Source organism: Miniopterus natalensis, chromosome 3 (genome assembly GCF_054644295.1).
Source record: "Miniopterus natalensis isolate mMinNat1 chromosome 3, mMinNat1.hap1, whole genome shotgun sequence".
NCBI lineage: Eukaryota > Metazoa > Chordata > Mammalia > Chiroptera > Miniopteridae > Miniopterus > Miniopterus natalensis.
In genome coordinates, this window is record NC_142083.1 from 4,480,982 (window position 1) to 4,504,707 (window position 23,726).

A 23,726-nucleotide genomic window follows, 5' to 3' on the forward strand; every position below is an offset into this window, starting at 1 on the left:
GACGGGCCCCGCCTTCCAGCATCTTCCCACTCTCTCAAGGTCTCGGGTAACTCTGAAAAATAGCATTTTCCAGCGAGAGCCTCTAGACAGACCTCCCGGTCAAAGCCGATAGCTGGTAACATTTTCACCCGTGGCAGAAACTCTTCGCCCGCCTCCTCAACGCGCCTGCTCGACCTCCTCCTCATGTGGACTCCTCCGGCGGGCCCGCGCCGGCCTCCGGGCTGCCCCGAGTACCCCTCCCCGCCCCAGCATCCTCAGCCTGCCTTCCCTCCTGTTAAGTATACGACACTTCAGTCATCTGGGCTTGCCTGCTGGACTGCATCTTTACAGTTTGTAATTCTAGTCCCTAGCTCAGGGCCTTGTAGGGCTTCTGTAACGTGTCAAAATAACCACGCACACGTGCGGGTAGACAGAAGGTTCTGTTTCTCACTCGTGTCCCTCCCCATTCCATAGCGGTATCTCCTAATTGATTTAGTGACATAAAATCATTTCCAACCTATGAAACACTAGTCACTAACATTATATATTGATTATGGTATAACGGATGTAGTTATCAACTGAATATTAACAGTCCGTGCTTTGATTAATGTTTATTATCTGACAAGCTTTACTGAGACTTCATATGCCAGTCACCGTGTCCTGTGACCAGCTGCCTTCAAGAAAGTAAACATGTAGGGCCCGGCTGGGCGTGGCTCAGCGGTTGAGCGTCGACCTGGGATCCAGGCGATCAGGGTTCGATTCCTGGTCAGGGCACATGCCCGGGTTGTGGGCTCGATCAGTGACTCTCTCATCATTGATGTTTCTGCCTCTCTCTCTCTCCCTCTCCTTTCCTCTCTCTGAAATTAATAAAGATATATTAAAAAAAAAAAAAGTAAACGTAGGAAGTCACATAGACGTGCAGATCACAACTCAGTGCACTAGGAGCATAAGATAAAATCACAACTTAAGATGTGGGAACCTGTCCAAAAAAATCTTCTCTGAAGGCGGTGACGCCTTGCTTGAGTCCCGACGGCTGAGTAGGAGGCGGCAGAAGAGGGGACGTTCGCGGAATGAGCATTCCAGATGGAAGGAGCAGCGAGCGTGGACGCGGAGGTCAGAGGGAGCGCGTGGGTTTGCGGAAATGCACGTACGGTTTCCAGAAGGTTTGCAGTGGAGTGGGAGGCAGGCAGGAGCAGGGAGGAGGGAGCGGGGTCTGTGTCTCTGCGAGGAATCAGGATTTCATCCTGCCGGTGATGGGCAGGGACTGAAGGCTTTTGAAATGAGGACTGGAAGGAGCAAACTTACATTCAGGAATAAAGCTTCCCCCAGAGGGCGGCACCTGTGCAAGCAAACAGGCAGGAAGGAGGGTCTTAAAATAACCCAGATAAGGAGCTATGAGGATTTAATCTGATCCTCAGCAGAGGATTAGAAAAGATACCAGTGGAAAAGTATCATTGGAACTTACCGCCCAGCTCTTTACGGAGAGTAAGAGAGAGGGCGGGTTCTCTTTTGTTAAATGCAGTGCCACTTGGCGCGATAGTATATACAGATAAAGCGAGTTTCCCAGGGAAAAGGGGACAGGAAATAAAGATGACCTGGGTGCCTAGCTTGCTGGGCTCCGCCTTCTGGCAATGCGAGGGTTCTGTGCAGAGCATTTGCAGGTGCGTCACCAACACCGGCCCCGTTTGCGGTTATTTAACGCACGCGTGCCCAGCGTCTCCCTGCTGGGTTGAGCGAGTGCCCGCAGAGCAGGCGGCTTGCAGATGTCCGGGAGCATCACTGCTCTGTGCAGGACCAGGGACCTGCAAGAATGTAACGAAGAGAAACATGACTCTGGCTCCCTATTAATTAGGAAAATTAATTTTCCTCTGGGGAGCTGCCCCTAACACGAGAGCAGACAAGATGCTACACTGGCCTCAGACACAGGCGCTCTCACATTGTAAGAGGCCATCTCTGTGCCCACAGCTTCTGTAATCCTCACCTAATTTATTTGACTGCTTCCCAGCCCTCGGAGCCAGATCCTAGAGGGGATGCAGCCCTGTTGTCTTGAAGCCTGTAAGTAATGAACTGACTCAGCACCTGCGCATCTAGAGCGGTACTGCTGACGTACCATCCTTGTGAGAATTCAGAAAATAATTGCTGACGTGCCTTTCTGGGTTCCGTGGTCCAGATGAGGAGCCCTGGCTGAGAAAGGCCTCCCTCTTCCTCTAATATTAGAACAACCTACTTTGCATAAAAATGTTCTGACCTATTAAGAGGGGAGCCAGAGACACAGGTGATGCTTCTCTCATTAGGGTCCTACTCAGTTTCCTCTCTCCCCCTCACAAGTTTCCGATGTTTCCACATTTACAGCACTGCCGTTTTGTCTATAACTAACCTACGTATTACTTGATGATTCTGGCCTCAAAAAGGCCAAGTCCGTCCCTGAACTTCGCAACATCCAGAATTCTTATATAAAATTCTGAAGCTGCACAAATCGTACATAGGAGGGAGGGAGCAGCAGTCCTACCCGTCTGCTCGCTCACACCCTAATCGTCAGATTATGAGACAAACAGTATTGATGGGGCGCTGCCTCGGCTGAGGTGGGACAGCTCATCCCGGACAGTGGAAAGATGCACCCTGTCCCCAAACCTCTGTGCAAAGGGGCCTGGAAAGATGTCCTGGACCTCAGAGAAAGTTACTCTGCAAGGACGACTCTGGCAGTGAGGCCAAGAAGAACAAAGAGAAACTCCTGACCCTAAAACTAGTGGCCCAGCACTGCCTGCCACGTTTGTATTTTGACATTTTAAGGGTTAGACTAACTCAGTAGTTATGCAGGAGCGCATGCAAGGGGCAACCGATGGATGCGTCTTTCTCACATCAATGTTCCTCTCTCTCTCTCCATCTTTCACGCCCCCCTTTCCACTCTCTCTGAAAATCAGTGGGAAAAATATCCTCAGGTGAAGACTAAAAATAAATGAATGAATGAATAAATAAATGAATGGGGGAAAGGAGCCCTTTTTGTAACTTTTATCTTTTTGGATGTGTCCCCACGCCCCGCCGTCTCCACAAAGCTGAGGAGAAAGTGCTGGTTGACTGTGTATCTGGTTGTGTGGCTTCTGTTGAACGTGTTTTGGGAAAAGTGGGAGCACATCTTGGTTATGCTTAAGAACGAGGGCAAGAGCCAGATCATCTCTGGTGGGAGAGTTTCCTTGTGGTCATTTATCATCCTGACCAAGTAGGTCAGGGAGGAACCATAAAAAATGTATCGTGGATACACTGTGGGGGCGTTTGACCCGGTTCTTCATTGCACTCTGCTTAAATATCGCAAGCTGAACCGTGGCTCCTGCGTCTTTGGTCCACTGATTTCTGTTCTTCCCAGATTTTGTTATTTGACTAAGCTCAGGTACAGTAAAGGACATCCATGTGGAAGGGGAAAATCCATTGAACCCATGGGCTGGAAGTCTTTTTCTGTAAAGGACCAGATAGTAAATATATTAGGATTTGTGAGCCACGAGTGGTCTCCAGCACATATGCCTTTTTATTTCTGTTTTCTAGAAACTTTTCAAATGTGAAAATCATTCTTAACTCAGTACAAAAAGCAGTGAAAAATGTGAATGTGATGGTTGGATTTGGCTGTAGGGCCCTTGATAGAACCTTATTTCAAAATTAGCCTTTTCTCCACATGGAGCTCATCCTGAGTAAGATAATGCCAGCAGAAGCATTCTGTAAAAGACGTTTTACTTACCATTATTATTCCTCAATAACTTTTACCTCCATTAACTAAAATGTGCTACTAACTAAGCTAGTTACTGCTTTGGATTATTGCTTCTTATCAATACATACTTGAGCCTCTGCACAAGCTTCTTAATTCAGAACATCAGACTATGTTTGTGACTGATCGATCGTTGCCTTGACCTTGCTTGTTGGTTGTCAGGTAGAGGGACGTTTCTTGGAGTGAGGAGAGAGCAGCAGACATTTACCTCTGTTGGGATAAATTTGTGAACGTGCATGTTTTCCTGGTGGGGGGATTATTTTGTTTACCTAATACATTTTAGCTCCTGTCTTGCACGAAGAGAGATTTCCTGCTGACCTCTCTACTGCCATTTTGGATTACTCAGAAGTAGGAAATGAAAACCCCATAGGGAGGATATTAATTTTTTACCTACTTGAGACCTCTCTGTGCTACTCATGTCCTGGGCTTGAGGAACTCATTGTGATCTCTCAAGACAGGGAGAGGGAGAGGCTTGGACTGGAACGAGAGAGGGACCGGAACGAACATCTCATAAGAGGTGTGCAAGAGCCGGGTACTTTGGGGCTGAATGGCACAGGGTCACACTCAGGTTGGCTGAGGGGATGGATCTATGGTGAGGGGCACACAGCAAGTGACCTCAGGAGGGTCAAGGCCAACGTGGCAAGTGAGAATGCGCCCTTAGCCGCAGCGGTCCCAGGGGCCCACGAGCCGTTGTAGGGTATTCCTGTAACTCACACTCTGACAGTTCCACGTTCACTCCTATTGTCAGTGTCCCCGTAAGAAGTTATGGTTCAGCCTCGGATCACAGCCAGTGGGAAGCGTCCCCGTGAGGAAGAGCTCTGAGCCAGGCCCGCGTGGGCTGCTGGCAGGCCTAGGTGACCGTCTTGAGATGGGCGTTAATCTTGGTTGAGCCGGTTGTCACAGATGTTCAGTCATGTGATGAAAGCTTACCAGCTTGGACAGCAGAAAGTGTTCTGTTTCTACCCAGTTTCATAGAAAGGAGCTACCGGCTACCGTCGAGAAGAGGTAGATGGAGTGAGATTGTCTCTGGATCCCAAATCTTTGTAGATTTTTTTTCCATCACAGACTTTTATCTCCTCTTCAGTCACAGGGTTGAAGCCCTCCAGTCATTTTCTTTCATGTCGAGGTTCACAATCACGGATGCCCCTTTGTCACCTTTCCAGTTCTTTTTTAAATTTTTATCAAATTAATTTTGAAGCTTTGTTTTATGGTGACTCTCGGAGGAACACTTCAGTTCTGGGTGCTACAGCAACTCCCCATCACCTCGGACCCCAAATTATCTTCCAAACTTCTTTACAAATGTTTATTTAACTGCCGAGAACCTCCCTCTCAGTTCATTTTACAAGCCAGCTATGGACTGATAGTCTGGCGTCATAAACACAAGATCTGAAGGAGGACACATTTGCCGCCTAGGGAAAGAGAGGTGGATGCCTTTGCCACCCACGGCACGATACTGAGAGTGGGGCTCGACCTGCCCCGCGTCCCTTCCCCCAGACAGTGCCCCCCGCACAGACTCCCTCCCGCAGAGCCCGGCAGTGACTGCAGGTCAAGACCAGCTGCTCTCCTTGGCGGGGTACCCGCTGTGCCTGACCAGCTGCTGTGCCCCTGAGGCTGCCCTGCTCACAGTCCCCTGCAAACCCCTCCCCAGACTCTTCCCTGAACCTGTGCCCAGGATGCAGCCCGCTCTCATGTCCGCTCCTCCCCTCCTCCCTCCTCCTCTCCTTCCTTCCCACCTCCCTCCTCCCTCCTCCCTCCTCCCCTTCTCCCTTCTCCCTCCTCCCTCCTCCCCTCCTCCCTCCTCCCATTCTCCCTCCTCCCCTCCTCCCTCCTCCCCTCCTCCCCTCCTCCCTCCTCCCCTCCTCCCTCCTCCCCTCCTCCCCTCCTCCCCTCCTTCCTTCCTCCCCTCCTCCCCTTCTCCCTCCTCCCCTCCTCCCTCCTTCCTCCTCCCCTCCTCCCCTCCTTCCCTCCTCCCTCCTTCCTCCTCCCCTCCTCCCCTCCCTCCTTCCTCCTCCCCTCCTCCCCTCCTTCCTTCCTCCCCTCCTCCCCTTCTCCCTCCTCCCCTCCTCCCCTCCTCCCCCCTCCCCTCCTCCCCTCCTCCCTCCTCCCCTCCTCCCCTCCTCCCCCCTCCCCTCCTCCCCTTCTCCCTCCTCCCCTCCTCCCCCCTCCCCTCCTCCCCTCCTCCCCTCCTCCCCTCCTCCCTCCTCCCCTCCTCCCCTCCTTCCTTCCTCCCCTCCTCCCCTCCTCCCTCCTCCCCTCCTCCCCTCCTCCCCTCCTCCCCTCCTCCCTCCTCCCCTTCTCCCTCCTCCCCTTCTCCCTCCTCCCCCCTCCCCTCCTCCCCTCCTCCCCTCCTCCCTCCTCCCCTTCTCCCTCCTCCCCTCCTCCCCCCTCCCCTCCTCCCCTCCTCCCCTCCTCCCCTCCTCCCCTCCTCCCTCCTCCCCTCCTCCCCTCCTTCCTTCCTCCCCTCCTCCCCTCCTCCCTCCTCCCCTCCTCCCTCCTCCCCTCCTCCCCTCCTCCCCTCCTCCCTCCTCCCCTCCTTCCTCCTCCCCTCCTCCCCTCCTTCCTTCCTCCCCTCCTCCCCTTCTCCCTCCTCCCCTCCTCCCCTCCTCCCCTCCTCCCTCCTCCCCTCCTTCCTCCTCCCCTCCTCCCCTCCTTCCTTCCTCCCCTCCTCCCCTTCTCCCTCCTCCCCTCCTCCCCTCCTCCCTCCTCCCCTCCTCCCCTCCTTCCTTCCTCCCCTCCTCCCCTTCTCCCTCCTCCCCTCCTCCCCTCCTCCCTCCTCCCCTCCTCCCCTCCTTCCTTCCTCCCCTCCTCCCCTTCTCCCTCCTCCCCTCCTCCCTCCTCCCCTCCTCCCCTCCTTCCTTCCTCCCCTCCTCCCCTTCTCCCTCCTCCCCTCCTCCCCCCTCCCCTCCTCCCCTCCTCCCCTCCTCCCCTCCTCCCTCCTCCCCTCCTCCCCTCCTTCCTTCCTCCCCTCCTCCCCTTCTCCCTCCTCCCCTCCTCCCTCCTTCCTCCTCCCCTCCTCCCCTCCTTCCCTCCTCGCTCCTTCCTCCTCCCCTCCTCCCCTCCTTCCTTCCTCCCCTCCTCCCCTTCTCCCTCCTCCCCTCCTCCCCTTCTCCCTCCTCCCCTCCTCCCTCCTCCCCTCCTCCCCTCCTCCCCTCCTCCCCTCCTCCCTCCTCCCCTCCTCCCCTCCTTCCTTCCTCCCCTCCTCCCCTTCTCCCTCCTCCCCTCCTCCCTCCTCCCCTCCTCCCCTCCTCCCCTCCTCCCCTCCTCCCTCCTCCCTCCTCCCCTCCTCCCTCCTCCCCTCCTCCCCTCCTTCCTTCCTCCCCTCCTCCCCTTCTCCCTCCTCCCCTCCTCCCTCCTCCCCTCCTCCCCTCCTCCCTCCTCCCCTCCTCCCTCCTCCCCTCCTCCCCTCCTTCCTTCCTCCCCTCCTCCCCTTCTCCCTCCTCCCCTCCTCCCCTCCTCCCCTTCTCCCCTTCTCCCTCCTCCCCTCCTCCCCTCCTCCCCTTCTCCCTCCTCCCCTCCTTCCTCCTCCCCTCCTCCCTCCTCCCCTCCTCCCCTCCTTCCTTCCTCCCCTCCTCCCCTTCTCCCTCCTCCCCTCCTCCCCTCCTCCCCTCCTCCCTCCTCCCCTCCTCCCCTCCTCCCTTCTCCCCTCCTCCCTCCTCCCCTCCTCCCCTCCTCCCCTCCTCCCTCCTCCCCTCCTTCCTTCCTCCCCTCCTCCCCTCCTTCCCTCCTTCCCTCCTCCCCTCCTCCCCTCCTCCCCTCCTCCCCTCCTCCCCTCCTTCCTCCCCTCCTCCCGTTATCCCTCCTCCCCTCCTTCCCTCCTCCCTCCTCCCCTCCTCCCCTCCTCCCTTCCTCCCCTCCTCCCTCCTCCCCTCCTCCCCTCCTTCCCTCCTCCCTCCTCCCCTCCTTCCCTCCTCCCCTCCTCCCCTCCCTCCTTCCCTCCTTCCCTCCTCCCCTCCTCCCCTCCTTCCTTCCTCCCCTCCTCCCTCCTCCCCTCCTTCCTTCCTCCCCTCCTCCCTCCTCCCCTCCTCCCCTCCTCCCTCCTCCCCTCCTCCCCTCCTCCCCTCTGCCCTCCATCCTCAGGGCTAAGCAGTGCGATTCCTGCGCTTCCCACAGAGCCTCACAGGCAGGCTCGGTGCCGTGAACCTGGACAGAACTGTGCTGTGATGAGCGATGCATTCGCTGCATTTTAAGATATTTTTAAATATTAAAGTCACTAGCAGACAGTTTAGTTTTGGAATTATTCTCAAACTTTTTTATATAATATGCTTGAATCTTAATAAATTATAAACTTTTGAGGCAGGATCAGTGTCTTTCATGCATTTGTAGTCCCTTATTTTATCCAAGCTGCCGGCTATAGGAAAACCATTTGTTGACTTAAATTCATACTGTCAATTTCCATTTCTTTTTGCCACCATTTTTCTAATTTCTCTTAAACAAGGAACCCCGGTTTAGATGTAGGGCTGGCAGCTGCACGTCTTCATTTACCAAGCAGCCTGTCCTTGGCATCACCCACCAGCCAGAAACACAGCCTCGGGCCCCGTTCCAGGCCAGCTCCGTCCTACTCCGTGTTTTCAGCTGGATGCCCAGGTGATTGTCACACATATTAAAGTGTGGGAGACACTGCACTAAAGAACCCAGTCTGAATCAGTTTACCAGTAACTTTTACATTAAAGTAACCAAAGAATTGTCTACTTAAATCTCTGTTCTATTATTCGTGCATGTATGTGTGTATGTGTGTGATAAAGAAAAAGAGAAAGCCAGAGGAAAATTTAGGAGACTCGCCTCAGAAATATCTAGTGAGTATATTTTCTATTTAGACTACTATTTCTGCAGCACTTTTTTTTCATTTTGGATAAGCATGTTAAACCACACAGGAAAACAAAGCTGTCAAGATATTACTTCAAAATATATACATGCACACGCGCACACACACACACACACGAGGTACCTAAGAGCTGAAATCATCTGATGAATTTTTTAAAGGCTGGCTGCTTTTTAAAGGCATTTATAATTCAAAGTGTTTGATTAACTTTCAAAGAGTTGAGTGTTGGTAGATTTAACATCTCCAGGAAAGGCTTGTTGTGGTCGGTGGATTTTCAGAGGTGGATGGAAGCAGGGAACTCTCGTGCTCTTACCCTTCTTGGCTTTGATATTTTGTGTGATTTCTGTTCCAGTCACATAACAGGCCCCCTTTCGTTTTCTTTTTATCACATGGCCCACATGGGGTTATCGATGATTGTTTCCTACCGACTCAACAGACATGCTGAGAATTACCGGGATAGTCCATCAAGTATTTTAACTTGCCAAGGACAAGCAGGATAAATATATAGTGGATATGGCTTTATGAATAGTATTGTGTAAAGTTGATTTTATGCAGACATCAGGCAACTGAAGAAGTCACAATGGGTTTTAAGACACAGGCATCCTAAGCAAGGGGAAAGTCTGAACCTTAATGGAAACATCTGCATATCCAACAATATAAAACAGTTATGTCGCAGACATGTTTATAATCTATAGTAGGCAAAAGGTAAGGGCAATGTAACTTCTCGTGAGTGGGGATAAAGCTCCTCAAAAAGATACGGCTATTTGGAAGGTTGTGTTCAGATGTGAGCACCTCGTTTTCAAAGAACGTTTCCATCCCGGTGTAAGTCATTCCGCCTCTCATTTGTTGACTGATTCAGTCGTTCTTTTTTTCTTGATCCAAGTGGGATTATGTGGTCAGATCTATGGCAAGTGCTAGACATTGCAAATGTGGTTGTTGTGCTTCTCCTTAAAGACCTTCTGGCTGAGTGCAGAGGAATATTGTATAAACAAGTGACCTCAGAGATGTGCTGGAAGGGCTGAGAGGCAAGAGGATCGAGTAGGAAGAGGCACAAAGATGAAGTCTCCCCGGGGCACCTACGAAAGGGTGTCCATGGGCGTGACCCACCTTTTGAGACTAGTCTAAGGAGTTGGTATCGTTACTATATGAACAAATTGTTTACGAGAGGGCGGAGGGTGTGGGAGATGATATGCATTTCACAAATTTGGAGAGTGAGTTGATAGATGAAGCATTACTTTTTCCTTGATTCTAGCAATTAGAGCCCAAATCACAAGAACACAGAGAGAAGGGACATAAGGAATAAAGGACAGGGACTCATGTTTTAGAAGTACCCACACTGCGCTGGGCTTGTCCTGGGCACATTGCAGGCCCTATCTTAGTTCACCCTCTTTACGACTTCGCCAGTGCATAACCGCCTGACGGGCCACGACCAGGTCAATGCTCAGACCCCAGCCCACCACCCTAATCCTCTAAGGAGCCCCAGCCGACCACCCTGATCCTCTAGGGAGCCCCAGCCGACCACCCTAATCCTCTAGGGAGCCCCAGCCCATCACCCTAATCCTCTAAGGAGCCCCAGCCGACCACCCTGATCCTCTAGGGAGCCCCAGCCGACCACCCTAATCCTCTAGGGAGCCCCAGCCCATCACCCTAATCCTCTAAGGAGCCCCAGCCGACCACCCTAATCCTCTAGGGAGCCCCAGCCCACCACCCTAATCCTCTAAGGAGCCCCAGCCCACCACCCTAATCCTCTAGGGAGCCCCAGCCCACCACCCTACCACCCTAATCCTCTAGGGAGCCCCAGCCCACCACCCTAATCCTCTAGGGAGCCCCAGCCCACCACCCTAATCCTCTAAGGAGCCCCAGCCCACCACCCTAATCCTCTAGGGAGCCCCAGCCCACCACCCTAATCCTCTAGGGAGCCCCAGCCCACCACCCTAATCCTCTAGGGAGCCCCAGCCCACCACCCTAATCCTCTAGGGAGCCCCAGCCCACCACCCTAATCCTCACCTTTAAGACAGATGAATTGACCACACCTAGGTGGAGAGTTAAGGCGCATTGGACAAGGCAGTAGCTTTAGAGGATCTTAGGAATCTTAAATAACGGGATGGCAATAGTAGAGGACACTAATAACTGTGCAAATGCAACTGTGTCTATAGAAACTGAACTGATCAGTTATATCTTTAGAGAAAAAGCAAAATTGGCATCATGTACTAGAATATGTACCGTGATATATCATCTATGTATACATAATTATTCTTTTATATCTATGTTGGGAAATGTTATAACCAATCTATTTCAAAAATTACAAAAAATATGAAATATTTTAAAATACATCAAATACTGTAAAACTTACAACTATTTGATATTTTATCCTACTTTGACTTCCTCCTTTATATCTTTATTCAAATCCATTTGACACTTAAAATGCTCCTACCAGCCAAGCTTGATACGCAAATCGATCGAAGCCTCACGTTACCCTCTCCTGTGCCGTGAGAGATACTATCTTACTAGTCCACTAGTATAAATATGGAAAGATATTAAAAGATTTCTTTTAATATACAAATATTTTTAAAAAACCAAAAAGTGATATTTCTTCTTGCCCATTGTTGTGAGACAGTGGATTAGAAACCTAAGTAATTTATAGGAAGTTAGCATGTCGATGTACAAGAGAAAAATACTTTTATTTTGTGACCTCAGTTACAGAAAACAAGCAGCTTTTTGCCTAGGTCACTATGAGCAGTCAAGTACAGATTTTCCCATAAATTCTAGAAACTCAGGCTAAACACATTACCTTAAAGATTTCTGCTATAAGCTCATGATTCGCTGTGTGTTACTATAATGCAATGCTCTGTTTGAGAGGTCTAGGAAATGTCATTGCAAAATTCTTCAGGCTATTTGCCCTACCTTATTAAATGACTGCTCCTGTAGGAGGCAGTAGTCTCAGGAGGAATGAAATGTTTATCATCAGGGTTAACTAATGTCAACAAAAATAGCACTGAGTAGCTGACATATCTGTTACCCTAAGGATTAGTAAAATAATATATACAGTGTGTTAGGCCAAATTTAATCTCCCGGACACATGTCTGATGATGTTGAAATTGGAGACAGATTTCTAATGTGCCTGCGATGAGGCACCTTACTGTCAATTTCCTCTTGGGTTAGTGGAATTAACTTACTCTGTAAAGAAAATAACTTACCTTGCAAAGAAAAACAGGAGAATCCTACAGAATTGGAATTAACATGCCAAGTCATCATTACTTTTGCATGTGATTATTTTACAAATTTGTATCCAGATGATGGGTCCTATTTCCAAGTAAATTTGCACAAAGAATCTTAAAGTAGTGATCACCAGGGAAATTCCTGCTTGAGTTCTCAGAGAGTAAACAAACAAGAAAAAAGCATAAATGTTGAATCAACCAACAGAATCTAGAAAGGATGCCAGAAGACTTTAAAAAGTTTAAATCTGTAGGCTGCTCTTAGCTTATTCTTTAGGAGTTCAATTTTATTTTATTTTGTGTTTTATTTTGCTTTTCTTGTGAAGTAATCTGAGCACCCAAAGGAGAGTTAATTGTCTACCAGGTGAGTAAGGACATGTCTACATTAAGTACCTGACCTTCTAGATACTTTCTTCATCATAGACATTGGCAGTTTTATTACAAAGAGATACTTAGCAGGGGAGCCAATATTATATCATCCAAAACTTGAGATTAGAACCTAGTGTTGGCCTTGGGTTTGTCCGCTATTATGGATGGACTCATAAACATTTTAAAATAACTTCCTCTGAACACATCCCTTTCTAACTTCTGGGAGGACTTGGTTAGTGTAAGCCTATATATAGTCCTTAGTTTTCTGATACGTGATTGAAACTCGATATGTAGAATGTTTTGCTCTTTGGTTCAATGATTTGGTTCAAATTGGTTATTTTGAAACTAAAATTTTAAATCATTCCTATTTTTAAAAAATCAAAGTCTACAGGAATTGAATGAATAAATTTTGGAAAATAAAATTATTGTTTTTATCATTTATTTAGCTAGCAAATAAGGAAATCCAAATTTGCAAATGTTTACTTACCATATATTGGGAATCTAAATTTCAATGAAGGATTCTCCTTAGAAGTTATTTAAATAGAAAGCCCCTTTGTGCACATGGAATACAAATTTTATACTGATCTTACTGGTAATATATGAACTACATAAGGCATGCCTGCAGTGCATTCATCTGATCCAGTTTTGCTTCATCATAGGACTTTCTAAGCCAGAGTTTGGGCTCACTCTAGTGTCTGACTGTACGATACCATTTGCTTTCTGCCTTCTGTCACTGGAAAGGGACCACGCCCTGAGCAGATCTTCCTCAGGCTGGCAGGTAGTGGGTAGGTTCTTGACTTCTTTCAGGAAAGATTTCACAAGACTAGTCCAGGTGATTTTGAGACTGTGTTCATTAAAGCTGGGGACAGTGAAACGAAGGAAGGGCTTAGGATAGAAGAAGCAACAGGAGACAGCCTAGGTGGTGCTGTGCTTTGGCTCTCTAGAAATGTTATAGAAAAGAAGTGAGCCATGCTGGGCTGCATGGACTCAGTGAGAAGTGAACGTAACAGTGAAGGAAATGAGCCAAGGTGGGGCTGCTGTTAGTTAATTGAAAAGTCCAGGATAGAAGAAGCAACAGGAAACAGCCCAGGCAGTGCTGTGTTTCGGCTCCCTAGAAATGTTATAGGAAAGAAGTGAGCCATGCTGGGCTGCAGAGACTCAATGAGCAGTGAAAGTCACAGTGAAAGAAGTGAGCCAAGGCCAGCTGCTGTCAGCTCACTGAAAAGTCAGAGAAAACAGGGCCTTGAAGACAGGTTCAGAGGTTTAGCCCAGGATGAGCTGCCACTGCCTGCTGCTCCCTTGGTTGCAAGTCTCACCAGGACCCTTAGAGTTTAGGAGAAAAGGAAGTAAAAGTACACTTGAAAAACAGATTTGAGCAGGCTTGCTCCAAGGAAGAAGACACTGTCCTTGTCTTGAGGGCTTTTATCTGGAGGTCTCAGGGAGGATCTCGTAGTATATTTATCAGCTTTTCCAGGTGTGTCCTTTAAGGTTGTGGTCTCTACTAAAATAAATTGATGTTTGCAAAGTAGGGGGCTATTAGTCATCACAGCTAGTCCTGATGTCAGCCACTGCATCACTTTGTCTGGCTTTGCTGCATTTCTGGGCCTGGAGCTGAAACACAACTGAGGCCTAGATGGTATCTCTAGGGCTTACTGCTTAAGGGAGTGGCCTTGCAAGGGCTTGAATGGGGGTCATGTGAGGATATTCTCTGGATCTCTATTTCTCCTCTGGGGGGCAGGGGGTGTTTAAAACCACATGACCAGCACGATATGCTGGGGGAGGAAAGGTCAGGGGAGGGTCCAAACCACATGACCAGCGATACGAAAGGGGTTCCAAACCCCATGGCCAGTGATATGCTAGGGGAGGAAAGATCACCCTGGGGATAAGGTGCTTGTTTTCTGTTTTGCCCCTTGCTAGGCGCCCAAGGCTTTCCACCCTGGTGACCTTCTGTATCTGGCTGTAAATTGCTCAGCCAGTTTGCTCAGCTGTCTGTTTCCCCATTCCACTGGCCAAGGAATTTTCCTAGTTCTTACTATTCTGCCTCACTTCCAGAATTCATAAGAACTTTTCTCCCAGCATCATTTCTTCCTGTTTTCAACTCTGTTGTGGATTTATTATTCCCTTTCTGCCTTTTTTAAAAATTTTATTTCAGGGGGAGTAGAATGGGGACCTGAAGATAGATAAATATGTTTCAGCCTTCTCTTTGAACCAGAAGCTTCAATTGTGCAACACGAAGAAGAATATTTTAAGATTGAGCATTGGCAATTGGATACTTTTAATCGTCAGAAGGAATTAGCTAATAAAACAGATAATGCTGCTAACCGTTGATTTCTCATACCATGAGAGTTTATTTTTACTTTTGGGAAGCCTTAGTGGCCTTTAAAGGAAAATTACCAAACAAACAAATCTTTCTTTCTTGTTTTTATAGAGATTTGCCTGCTGACTAAGGGACGCCGCACAGCCAGTGTTCGAGCTGATACATACTGCCGTCTTTACTCACTCTCTGTGGACAACTTCAATGAGGTCCTGGAGGAATATCCAATGATGAGAAGAGCCTTTGAGACGGTTGCCATTGACCGACTAGATCGGATAGGTACTCTTAAGTTTTGTCCATGCACGATTCAGTTTCAATCTAGTGGACCGATACATATTTGCAATCCTCAGTCCCAGATGCTAGTTCACAGATTGCTCGTTAATTAGCATAGAAGTAGCAATTAGCTGTAGCCCTATTTCTAGAAAGATCTGAGGCCCTAAGTTTTTCTTCTCAGTGTTCTAGGTTTATTTATTCCTCTCTATTTTTACTAGCTACGCAATCTGATTTCCCCAGTGATGCCAATACAATTTGAATCTTCAGGTAAAAAGCAATGATAAAAATTCTACATAGCATTAAAATAGAACTAAAAATACCAATGTCTGAGTCTACATTACAAACCAAAGTTTATCACAAGGATTTTTATTTTAATTTTTAAGGACCAACTTTACATTTTATCCTTATATTTAGAGTTGAAAACTTGTGTTAAATAACTGTCTCAGTAGAAACTTCTTGAAATGTTTGTAATGCAGACTTAAGCAGAAAAAGCCTTGCTAGAAATGCCCTACATAGATGCTTTACTTTGCAAATATCAATTTATTTTAGTCCTCTCTGCTCTCAAATAAAAATGTATAAGTTGACCTTATTAGTTATACTAGTTTAAAGATTTGAATAATTGCCATGGTCAAGTTAATTCAGACTGGCTTACAGTTAACGTCCCAGGATCTGCTGGGACACTGTGACATCATAAGTATGCATTCATCTTCCACACCCAGATCCTACCCCCCACCCTGCCCTGCTCTGCCCCTTTTCTCTGCTCAAGTCTACAAACCTTCCTATCACAGTTGAGGCCTCCCACCCCTGATAGGCTGAGTACCCCAGATATGAGGCATGCTGTTCCCTACCCCTGGGAAGTTCCTTCATTGCTGCTTTTATTGTAATTGCGCTAGAGATGCTAAGCTTGGTAACTGTAGACATCATTCTAATTCACCGTTACATTCACAGTACCTGGTACACAGTGACTATTCCTGAAGAGAGGTAGGGAGGGATGAAGGAATCAATGAACTCAGAGGAGATGGGGGGGGACACTGGAAAGTAAACAAAGAGGTATTTCAAGTGCTGCATTCTTACGAGAGGTAAGGACTTGTGATTGATGTGTGGAGATGTGAGCTTTTCGGCTGCACGTCACATCCTTCCTTCCATCTGTGCTAGTAGGGTAACAGACGGCATAGGCATCTGAAATTAGTTTAGGAGGGAAAAGTAGCATTTGGATATTACCGTTAGACTTAACACATCCATCAGATACTCACACTGACAGCTTAGAGATTTCACAGGACACAGTGCCCTGGGAGACAGTGCCCATCAAAGAAGTGAGTACTCCTCAAAACATCTTTACTCAATTTAAAAATAACTTCCCTCATTGTGGTGCGTGAACATTCATGTAGAGCTAGAGACTAATTTCTGAGCATATCAATTGTTTTCCTAAACCAGCTCCACATCTTTAGGGAAAGCGTTAAAATTAGGATGTTTCAACAGAAAGCGTCTCTTTATCTGATACACCTTCATTCTTCCTAATTTGTTGCAGTTCACTTTTATAAGAAAGTTTGCAGGACATGGTTTGTAATCAGTAATAAGGCAATGAGATTGCTAGTAAGCACCAAACATTTGCATTTTTAATTCTTATAAAATTCTAACAGTGCCTGAAAAGTTACAGTATTTTTCCAGAAGGTCTCAGACACTTAGATTATGAAATGTTGACAGTTCACATGATCGCAAAGAAATAGCACCCTTCTCAGTTGTCGCCATTTCTTATAAATGTATGTTATAGTTAATTAAGGGAATATGCTAACTAAGCATTTGTATTTATTACTAACCTAGAGGTGTCTGTTCTTTGGGAAATTAGGACAATTCTGAAGGAGAGATAGGTAACTATCCATTCTGGCAGTCATTGAAAATGATTGCAACCAGAAACTAGTAGGATTTGTATGTCAGTTATACATCAATTTAAAAAAAGATCTAAAATAAAACAAAAATTATTGTTTTTCTCAGCATCCAGTAAATTTTAGCATATATTTTCATTCAAAAATATTTCTTGTTACGTAGATATCATAGTTTATTTAGTGATTTAACAAACTGATTAACATTTTAGTACAATATTCACCTGGGTATTATTTTGCCAATGATGCCATCAAAGGCCACTGGTTTCCCCCTCATTCATCAAGCTACTACTGATTCTAGTAGTTATTCTGCCAGAGAAAGTCTGCTAATTGCAAAGCCCTTGGAAGACAGTGGCAGGAAGGAGGGGTGGTGGCTATCGAGGTTCTGGAGTGAGCGGAGGTCCTCTCGCCTTTCACAAGAGGGAAGGTTACCGCGTGGTTCTCACTCTGGCTGCACAGGAGAATCCCCTGGGGAAATTTGCTGACACGGTGTCTACACCTGGCCCCCGAGTCTGCTCGTTCTGATTAGAGTGGTATAATACAGATGGAAATCAGTGCGTTTTACAGCTGCAGAGATGAGAAGATATGCAGGTAGGGCAGAGAACCACTGGAGTGGGCACTGGTCAGGAGCGAAGTCCTTCGCTTCTCAGACTGGCATGTGAAAGCCCACGGGGATCTCAGCAAATGCAGCTCTGGTTCAGCAGGTGGGCGAGGCCCAGGGGCCACGTTCCAACAGGCGTTCAACCGAGACAGATGTGACCGAGTTCCAATAGGCATTCACCCGAGACAGATGTGACCGAGTTCCACTAGGCATTCACCCAGACAGATGTGACCGAGTTCCACTAGGCATTCACCCAGACAGATGTGACCGAGTTCCAATAGGCATTCACCTGAGACAGATGTGACCGAGTTCCAATAGGCATTCACCTGAGACAGATGTGACCGAGTTCCACTAGGCATTCACCCAGACAGATGTGACCGAGTTCCACTAGGCATTCACCCAGACAGATGTGACCGAGTTCCAATAGGCATTCACCCAGACAGATGTGACCGAGTTCCAATAGGCATTCACCCGAGACAGATGTGACCGAGTTCCACTAGGCATTCACCCAGACAGATGTGACCGAGTTCCAATAGGCATTCACCCAGACAGATGTGACCGAGTTCCAATAGGCATTCACCCGAGACAGATGTGACCGAGTCCCAGCAGGCCTTCACCCAGACAGACACCCCCCCCCCCGGCAGACCCGCTTTCAGGAGCCACGGTCACGGCCAGGTCACGGTCACGCGTGGGGTTCTGAGCGCTTCCCTTCCTCTCGCGACAGGCAAGAAGAACTCCATTCTGCTGCAGAAGTTCCAGAAGGACCTCAACACCGGCGTCTTCAACCACCAGGACAGCGAGATCCTGAAGCAGATCGTGAAGCACGACCGCGAGATGGTGCAGGCCATGCCCCCGCCGGGGCCCGCGCCCAACCCCGCGCCCGCCGCGCGCGCGGGGCGCACGCGCTCGCCCGCCGCCGGCCTGTCCCCGGGCGCGCCGCCCGCCTGCGCGCCGCCCTGCGCCTACCCCGCGGCCGTGTGCAGCCCGCCCGTGCAGAGCCCGCTGGCCGCCCGGACCTTCCACTACGCGTCGCCCACGGCCTCGCAGCTGTCGCTCGGGCCCCCGCCGTCCCCGCAGCCGCCCGCCGCGCCCGGCGGCCCCGCGCCCGCGGCCGAGGTGCACAAGAGCGCGCAGGCCCTGCACAACCCCGGCCTGACGCGCGAGGCGCGGCCGCTGTCGGCCTCGCAGCCCTCGCTGCCCCACGAGGCCGCCCCGGCCTCCAGACCTCACCCCGCGGGCGCCGAGCCCCTGGCGCCGCCCCCGCAGCCCGTCGGCCCCGGGGGCAGGGCCAGCGTGCCCCAGAGAGTCGCCCTGTTCCGCCAGATGTCGTCGGGGGCCATCCCCCCCAACCGAGGAGCCCCGCCGGGCCCGCCGCCACCAGCCGCCCCGCTGCAGAGGGAGCCTTCCTCAGTCTTAAACACAGACCCAGAGGCCGAGAAGCCACGGTTTTCTTCAAATTTATGATCCCTGCTGATTGGCCAAGCGGACTCCGAGAGACCGAGGACGTTCTCAGATCTTATTTTATTCTCTCTCCCGATACAGCCCTATAGCCTATGAAGAGATATTTTAGACAGCTCTGGCCTCCATGCAGAATGTAAAAAAAACATATATATATAAGTATATATATACATATACTATTAAACATATCCATTAAAGCCCCGAGAGAGCCGAAAGACGTGTCGCGCATTCAGTGTTCTATGTCTTCCTTCCTTTAAATCATTAAACGATTGAAAATGTTGGTGTAAGAGGATTCATTTTTAACCTGCTTTGACTTCATTCCTTTGATACATGTATTTCTCTCTTTTAGGAAGAGTTCTTGGATTCGATGCAAACAGAACTCTGGTTTTTAAAAGGGCAGCCCAGCGAGCCCCTGAGTGGCACCAGTGAAAACCTCCGTTAGCCGAGCCTCTGCATCTCAGTTGTTAATCGCTACTGATGGAGGGTTAAATAGCAGATCCCACCTGGTAGATCTAAATTGTATTTTGGTGCTTTCCATGTTGACTTAGGTTAAAGAGCGGTATCATTACATGCGCTTGGCCACCGTAGGAGACTAGCGGCCACCGTTCGGAGATCCCTAACCTCGAGCATGGTCATTATCTCAGAGAGGAGGGGAGATGTCCCCTCACGCGTTGCTGCACTTTTACCAAGACTCGATCAACGTTAGTTGTAAATAACTTTCTCAACCCAAACAAAAAAATAGCTCTTCTGTCTGTATGAAGGTCAGAGTCATCGTTTAAGAATTTAGTTTTATTGCTTCACTTCAAAACTTAGAGTTTTAAATTTTGCAAAACCTGATTGTGACAGCTCTTCAACTGCAATGCAATGGCTTGAACCCTACGATGTTATTTTAACCTGCAATGTTTTATGCAAAATTGTATGCTCAAGTCTACAGATTGCTTGTATTACACCAAAAAACATTGCTTTTCTTCCTTCTTGCCATAATCAAGCATCGGAAAATAGTCCCTGCATGCTTTTTGGGGGAGAAAAAAAAAAAAAAGGTTGAACGCAGTCATTGTAGGGAAACTTACAGCTTTTCTCATTTCTAGAAAAGCCTAACAATTTTATTAACTGCCTATCTTAAAATTCCTATAAGGCTGACTTGGATCTCTAACTTAAGCCTAGAAGTGAGGTTTTCACTTTCTGTTAACATTATTACTATTGTTATTATTATTGTTATTATTTAAATAATGATCTGTAAGTCACAGCTTGGTTTGGAGTTGCCGGTGTGTTCTGTCTTCACTGTGGTTGGCAGTTTACCGTGGTGTTGGTTTAAAGAAATAAATACGTACAGCATCATGTCCGTTTGGGAGCGCGCACTTTGCTCTGTGTGGATTGTAACTCGTGGTCAGGAAATCTTACGGCACGTGGTGAAAACCCAGCCCTTAGACGGGGGTTTGCTATGTGAAATGTGCTGGAAACGCCTAGTCGTGGTGGGAAGCAGGGTCGCAGTGGATGTGAGCGCTGTTTGTCGGTTTTCTTGTCTGTTTCCTTGACTCTTTCCACGATCCGGGAGCACCTTCCTCCTCTGGGAGGAGCCCTTCATAACGATTCGTGCCTAACGCAGCCCACGAATGGTGGGTGACTGGAACACCGTCGGAAGATTCCCGATAACCGGCTTCTGTAAATAACCCAAGTGAAGAGAAAGGTCCTGGAGCGGAGGTCTTTGGCATCTTTGACGCTGGTGACACATTTAAGAAGAACTTAAGCAAGGTCGCACGTTAAATGGGGAGGGCCTCCGGAGAGACTCAAGGACAGAAAACAAAACAGAAGCAAAAACTCTGAAATGGATCCACGCTGCCCATTATGCCTTTTACGGAAAAAAATACCTGTAATACCAAAATGAGTCCTTATGTTTAATTTCTAGCAGATCCCAGCCTCAGTGGATCCGCAATGCTAGTCAATGTAATGGTGTCGCTAACCTGCTGGTAGCACAGGATGGCGTCCGGGGTGGTGAAAAGAATGAGTGGGACTGTTCAGTCTACCTAGAGCCTGCGGGAAAAGCTGCAAGACCATTTACATATCAGTACAAAACTCCTTTATTTTATTAAAAGATTGAGATTTAACTTCAACGTATTCAGATCATGTATCGATCCTTTAAATTCTTAAAGGTTTACATTTGCCAGGACGAGTGGGTTTGGTAGTGAAATATTTTTATATGATATATAAATTCTTGGTTTTTTATTTCGAGGACTACTGGGGGAGGTGAGCAGGACTGAATTGCATGGTCTTTCAGTGCAACCATAACATTTTTATTCCCTTTGTAACCGAATGGACAAAAAGCTAAGGTTTCTATGTGAAACTAACAAAGTGGTACAGGGTAAATTATATACATATATGTATGAATATATATACTTAGGTTAAGAAAAATACTGACTCACATTCCTGTAATATAAAAGCCAATTGCTAGTTGAAAAGTGACCTCTTTTCTCTGTACATAGCTAAGCCCATGAGTTTGGAGTTTTAACCTGTACAGAAAGAAATGTATTATTGAAAAGACTGGTCTCTCTGCTGCTGGGAAAATAGTAGACTAGCTGATTCTTACAACAACTGTATGATCAGGGACGAGGTAGAGAACTTCTTTTGTCTTTGCTCAAAGCCATACAAATATAAATATATAAAGATTATTAATAAATTCAACAAAAACAAACTCAAATCATGAATATTTTATTTTATTGATATAATCAAACATTCTGTTTTATTAACGAGTACAGATTTGACTCTGTCTTTCTATCTTTACATCATAAGGTTTCCAAGAGGCTTATACTTGGTAATCATAAAATTAATTACAGATATTCTGTATGTGTGGGAAAAAAGGAATTTAAACAGAACACGGTTTTTCTAGCTAGGCCTGTGTTTTACCTCTTCTATATACTACAGGTTGAGTTGTGTGTGTTTTTATCATTTTCTCTGTAACTCCTTAGCTTACGGCTGTCCAGCTTCAGACCCCAAAGACATTTCTGTGGTATATTGGAAACGGGGAAGACAAATAATCGCCTGTAATTTACACATACAAACCTATTTTATAATAGCTCGAGGCTACTATAAAAATGTAGGGATAGAACCTTCCTACGCAAGTGGATTTTGAATCAGACCTAAAAGCCTGAGATAGAGTTTATTACGGTGAGTGAAGGAGCCTTGAAAACTCCTTCACGCACCACGTTGATGGATAGCCTGCCCCGGGCCTTGGCGACCCCTCTGTAAGAGTGATTCCCTCGAGGATGCTGCTCCACTTTAAAAGGGTGGGTATGTTGCCAGTGACAGACTTACCTGAGCATAACACCTGCAGGACACCACGCAGTACACAGGTTACTAGAATAATTACTCAAGGACTTGGGTGACTTGAACAACGCGGCAGGTTTTGAATTTCGATGTGTTATTTCAAACCCCGAGTTCCTTACGCTTCAGAGTACAAGCGGCCTCTGTTATCTTTGGGACTCGCTGGTACAGCCTCCGTGTCTTCTTCTTCAGCTTGAGCGTTTAGAGTTGTTAATTTACGATGCTGCTTTGTTCCTGCGACCTCACTTTGGTCGTTTACAACGTGAAGCGGTTTGAACACGATTTCTCTCCCTCGTGCCTCTGTCCTCTAGAGTAGGCGCCGTGAGACACACGCGGGGTGACTTTGTCCCCATGCCCTGCACCCGGCAAAGGTGTCATACATGCTCTGCCTACTTGAAAAATCCCTAATGCTCTTAAATACAAAAGAAATGTGGCCTTTCTGGAAAATGTGGGTGCCAAGCATCAATAGCTATTTTGAGTCCTGAAAGAACTGGTAAAAAATGTGAACAAGTGAGACGGGCCGGCTGTACCCCTGAACCATGCTCGGCTCTGTAACTTGAGTCCATGTGCTCTTCTCCCGGGAAAACGGGAAGGAATGAGACCGATTTGCTGCCCTAGGCGGGTTAAGTGCACTGCTGGTGCCTTCGGAAGCAGGCCCTTAAGCAATTTTGATGCTTTTAAAAAACTGGCATCTGTATTTCATAATCTGGACAACCATGAGGTCAGCCAGGGAGAGAGCTCCCGCTTTGAAAAGGGAACTAAAGAAAGTATAAACCCCAAAACCCCTTGCCTGAATCCTAGGAGCAAACCCGCCAGCGGACCCCCGTTCCTCCTCCCCCACGTGGAGTTCCTGACCCAAGGCCACGCCCCTCGCTTCCCCCAGAGCCAGTGACGTTTCCATTAGCATTTGTCACTTCGCCCCTCACCGTTTCCTTCGGAGCTTCAAGGTCTGAAGAGCAGGAGCGTCTCCAGCTAGGAAAGAATCGATGGCATGTTCACAAACCCGTTGCCAGGGGGAGAAAATGTTACCCTAATCGTTGAGGAGAGAATATTAGCGATTCCGTAACGCTTGGTGGCCTTGCAGCTTTGACTCCTCTCAGTTCTGTTAAGAAGGTGGTGTCTGGCATAGTGAAGTATTTCGCTTGAGAAATAGTGAATGCGATTTAATAGGTAAAGGTGTGAGTCCGCTACATGGAATAGTCTCCACACCCCCATGCCAGGCGTCAGACACGCATTAACTACACTGGCTCGTAAGCAAACACGGAGGGTCACACGGCCACTGTCACAGCAATTGCCTGCGTGCTAAACGCGCGTCCCAGAGACGCTCGCGGGGATCAAATCTGTTTGACCGCCCAGCTGGGAAGGGCCTATAGGACCTGGAGCAAGTTGAAGGGAATTCTCAGCTGTGGTTTATCGCTACTTCAGGACAGTAAATCCCATTACAGAGTTAACCAAACTCACTGGAAGCTCTGTTTTCTTAATACAATAAATAATCTAGTTTGGCTTCATTCATTGTTTGCAATCAAACGAAGTGTTCGGATTTTTACGTTGGCTCATAATTATCTCTGAGGGTCAGGACAAGTTCCGGGAGCCTTAGGACACGGACAGCTCCCCACCTCAAACTCTTACCTTTCTAAAGATCCACGATACTTACCTATAAAGATCTAATAACTGAACAGCTCTACAGCTAACCTGATTTTTACACTCATAATAAATCCATTGAGTGGGGCTTCTTTTGCATGGTTC

General features: G+C 47.9%; 1 protein-coding gene across 1 annotated transcript in view; it reads left to right on the plus strand.

Moving 5' to 3' along the window:
- The window catches only part of HCN1 (hyperpolarization activated cyclic nucleotide gated potassium channel 1), a 254,087-nt gene extending 235,265 nt beyond the window's left edge, over positions 1–18,822 (plus strand). The window contains exons 7-8 of the mRNA XM_087815043.1: positions 14,565–14,729; positions 17,929–18,822. Of these exons, the coding sequence (XP_087671169.1) occupies positions 14,565–14,729; positions 17,929–18,668 (905 nt within the window). The 3' untranslated portion in view covers positions 18,669–18,822. The remainder of the gene's footprint in view (positions 1–14,564; positions 14,730–17,928) is intronic.
- The last annotated feature ends 4,904 nt before the right edge of the window (positions 18,823–23,726 follow it).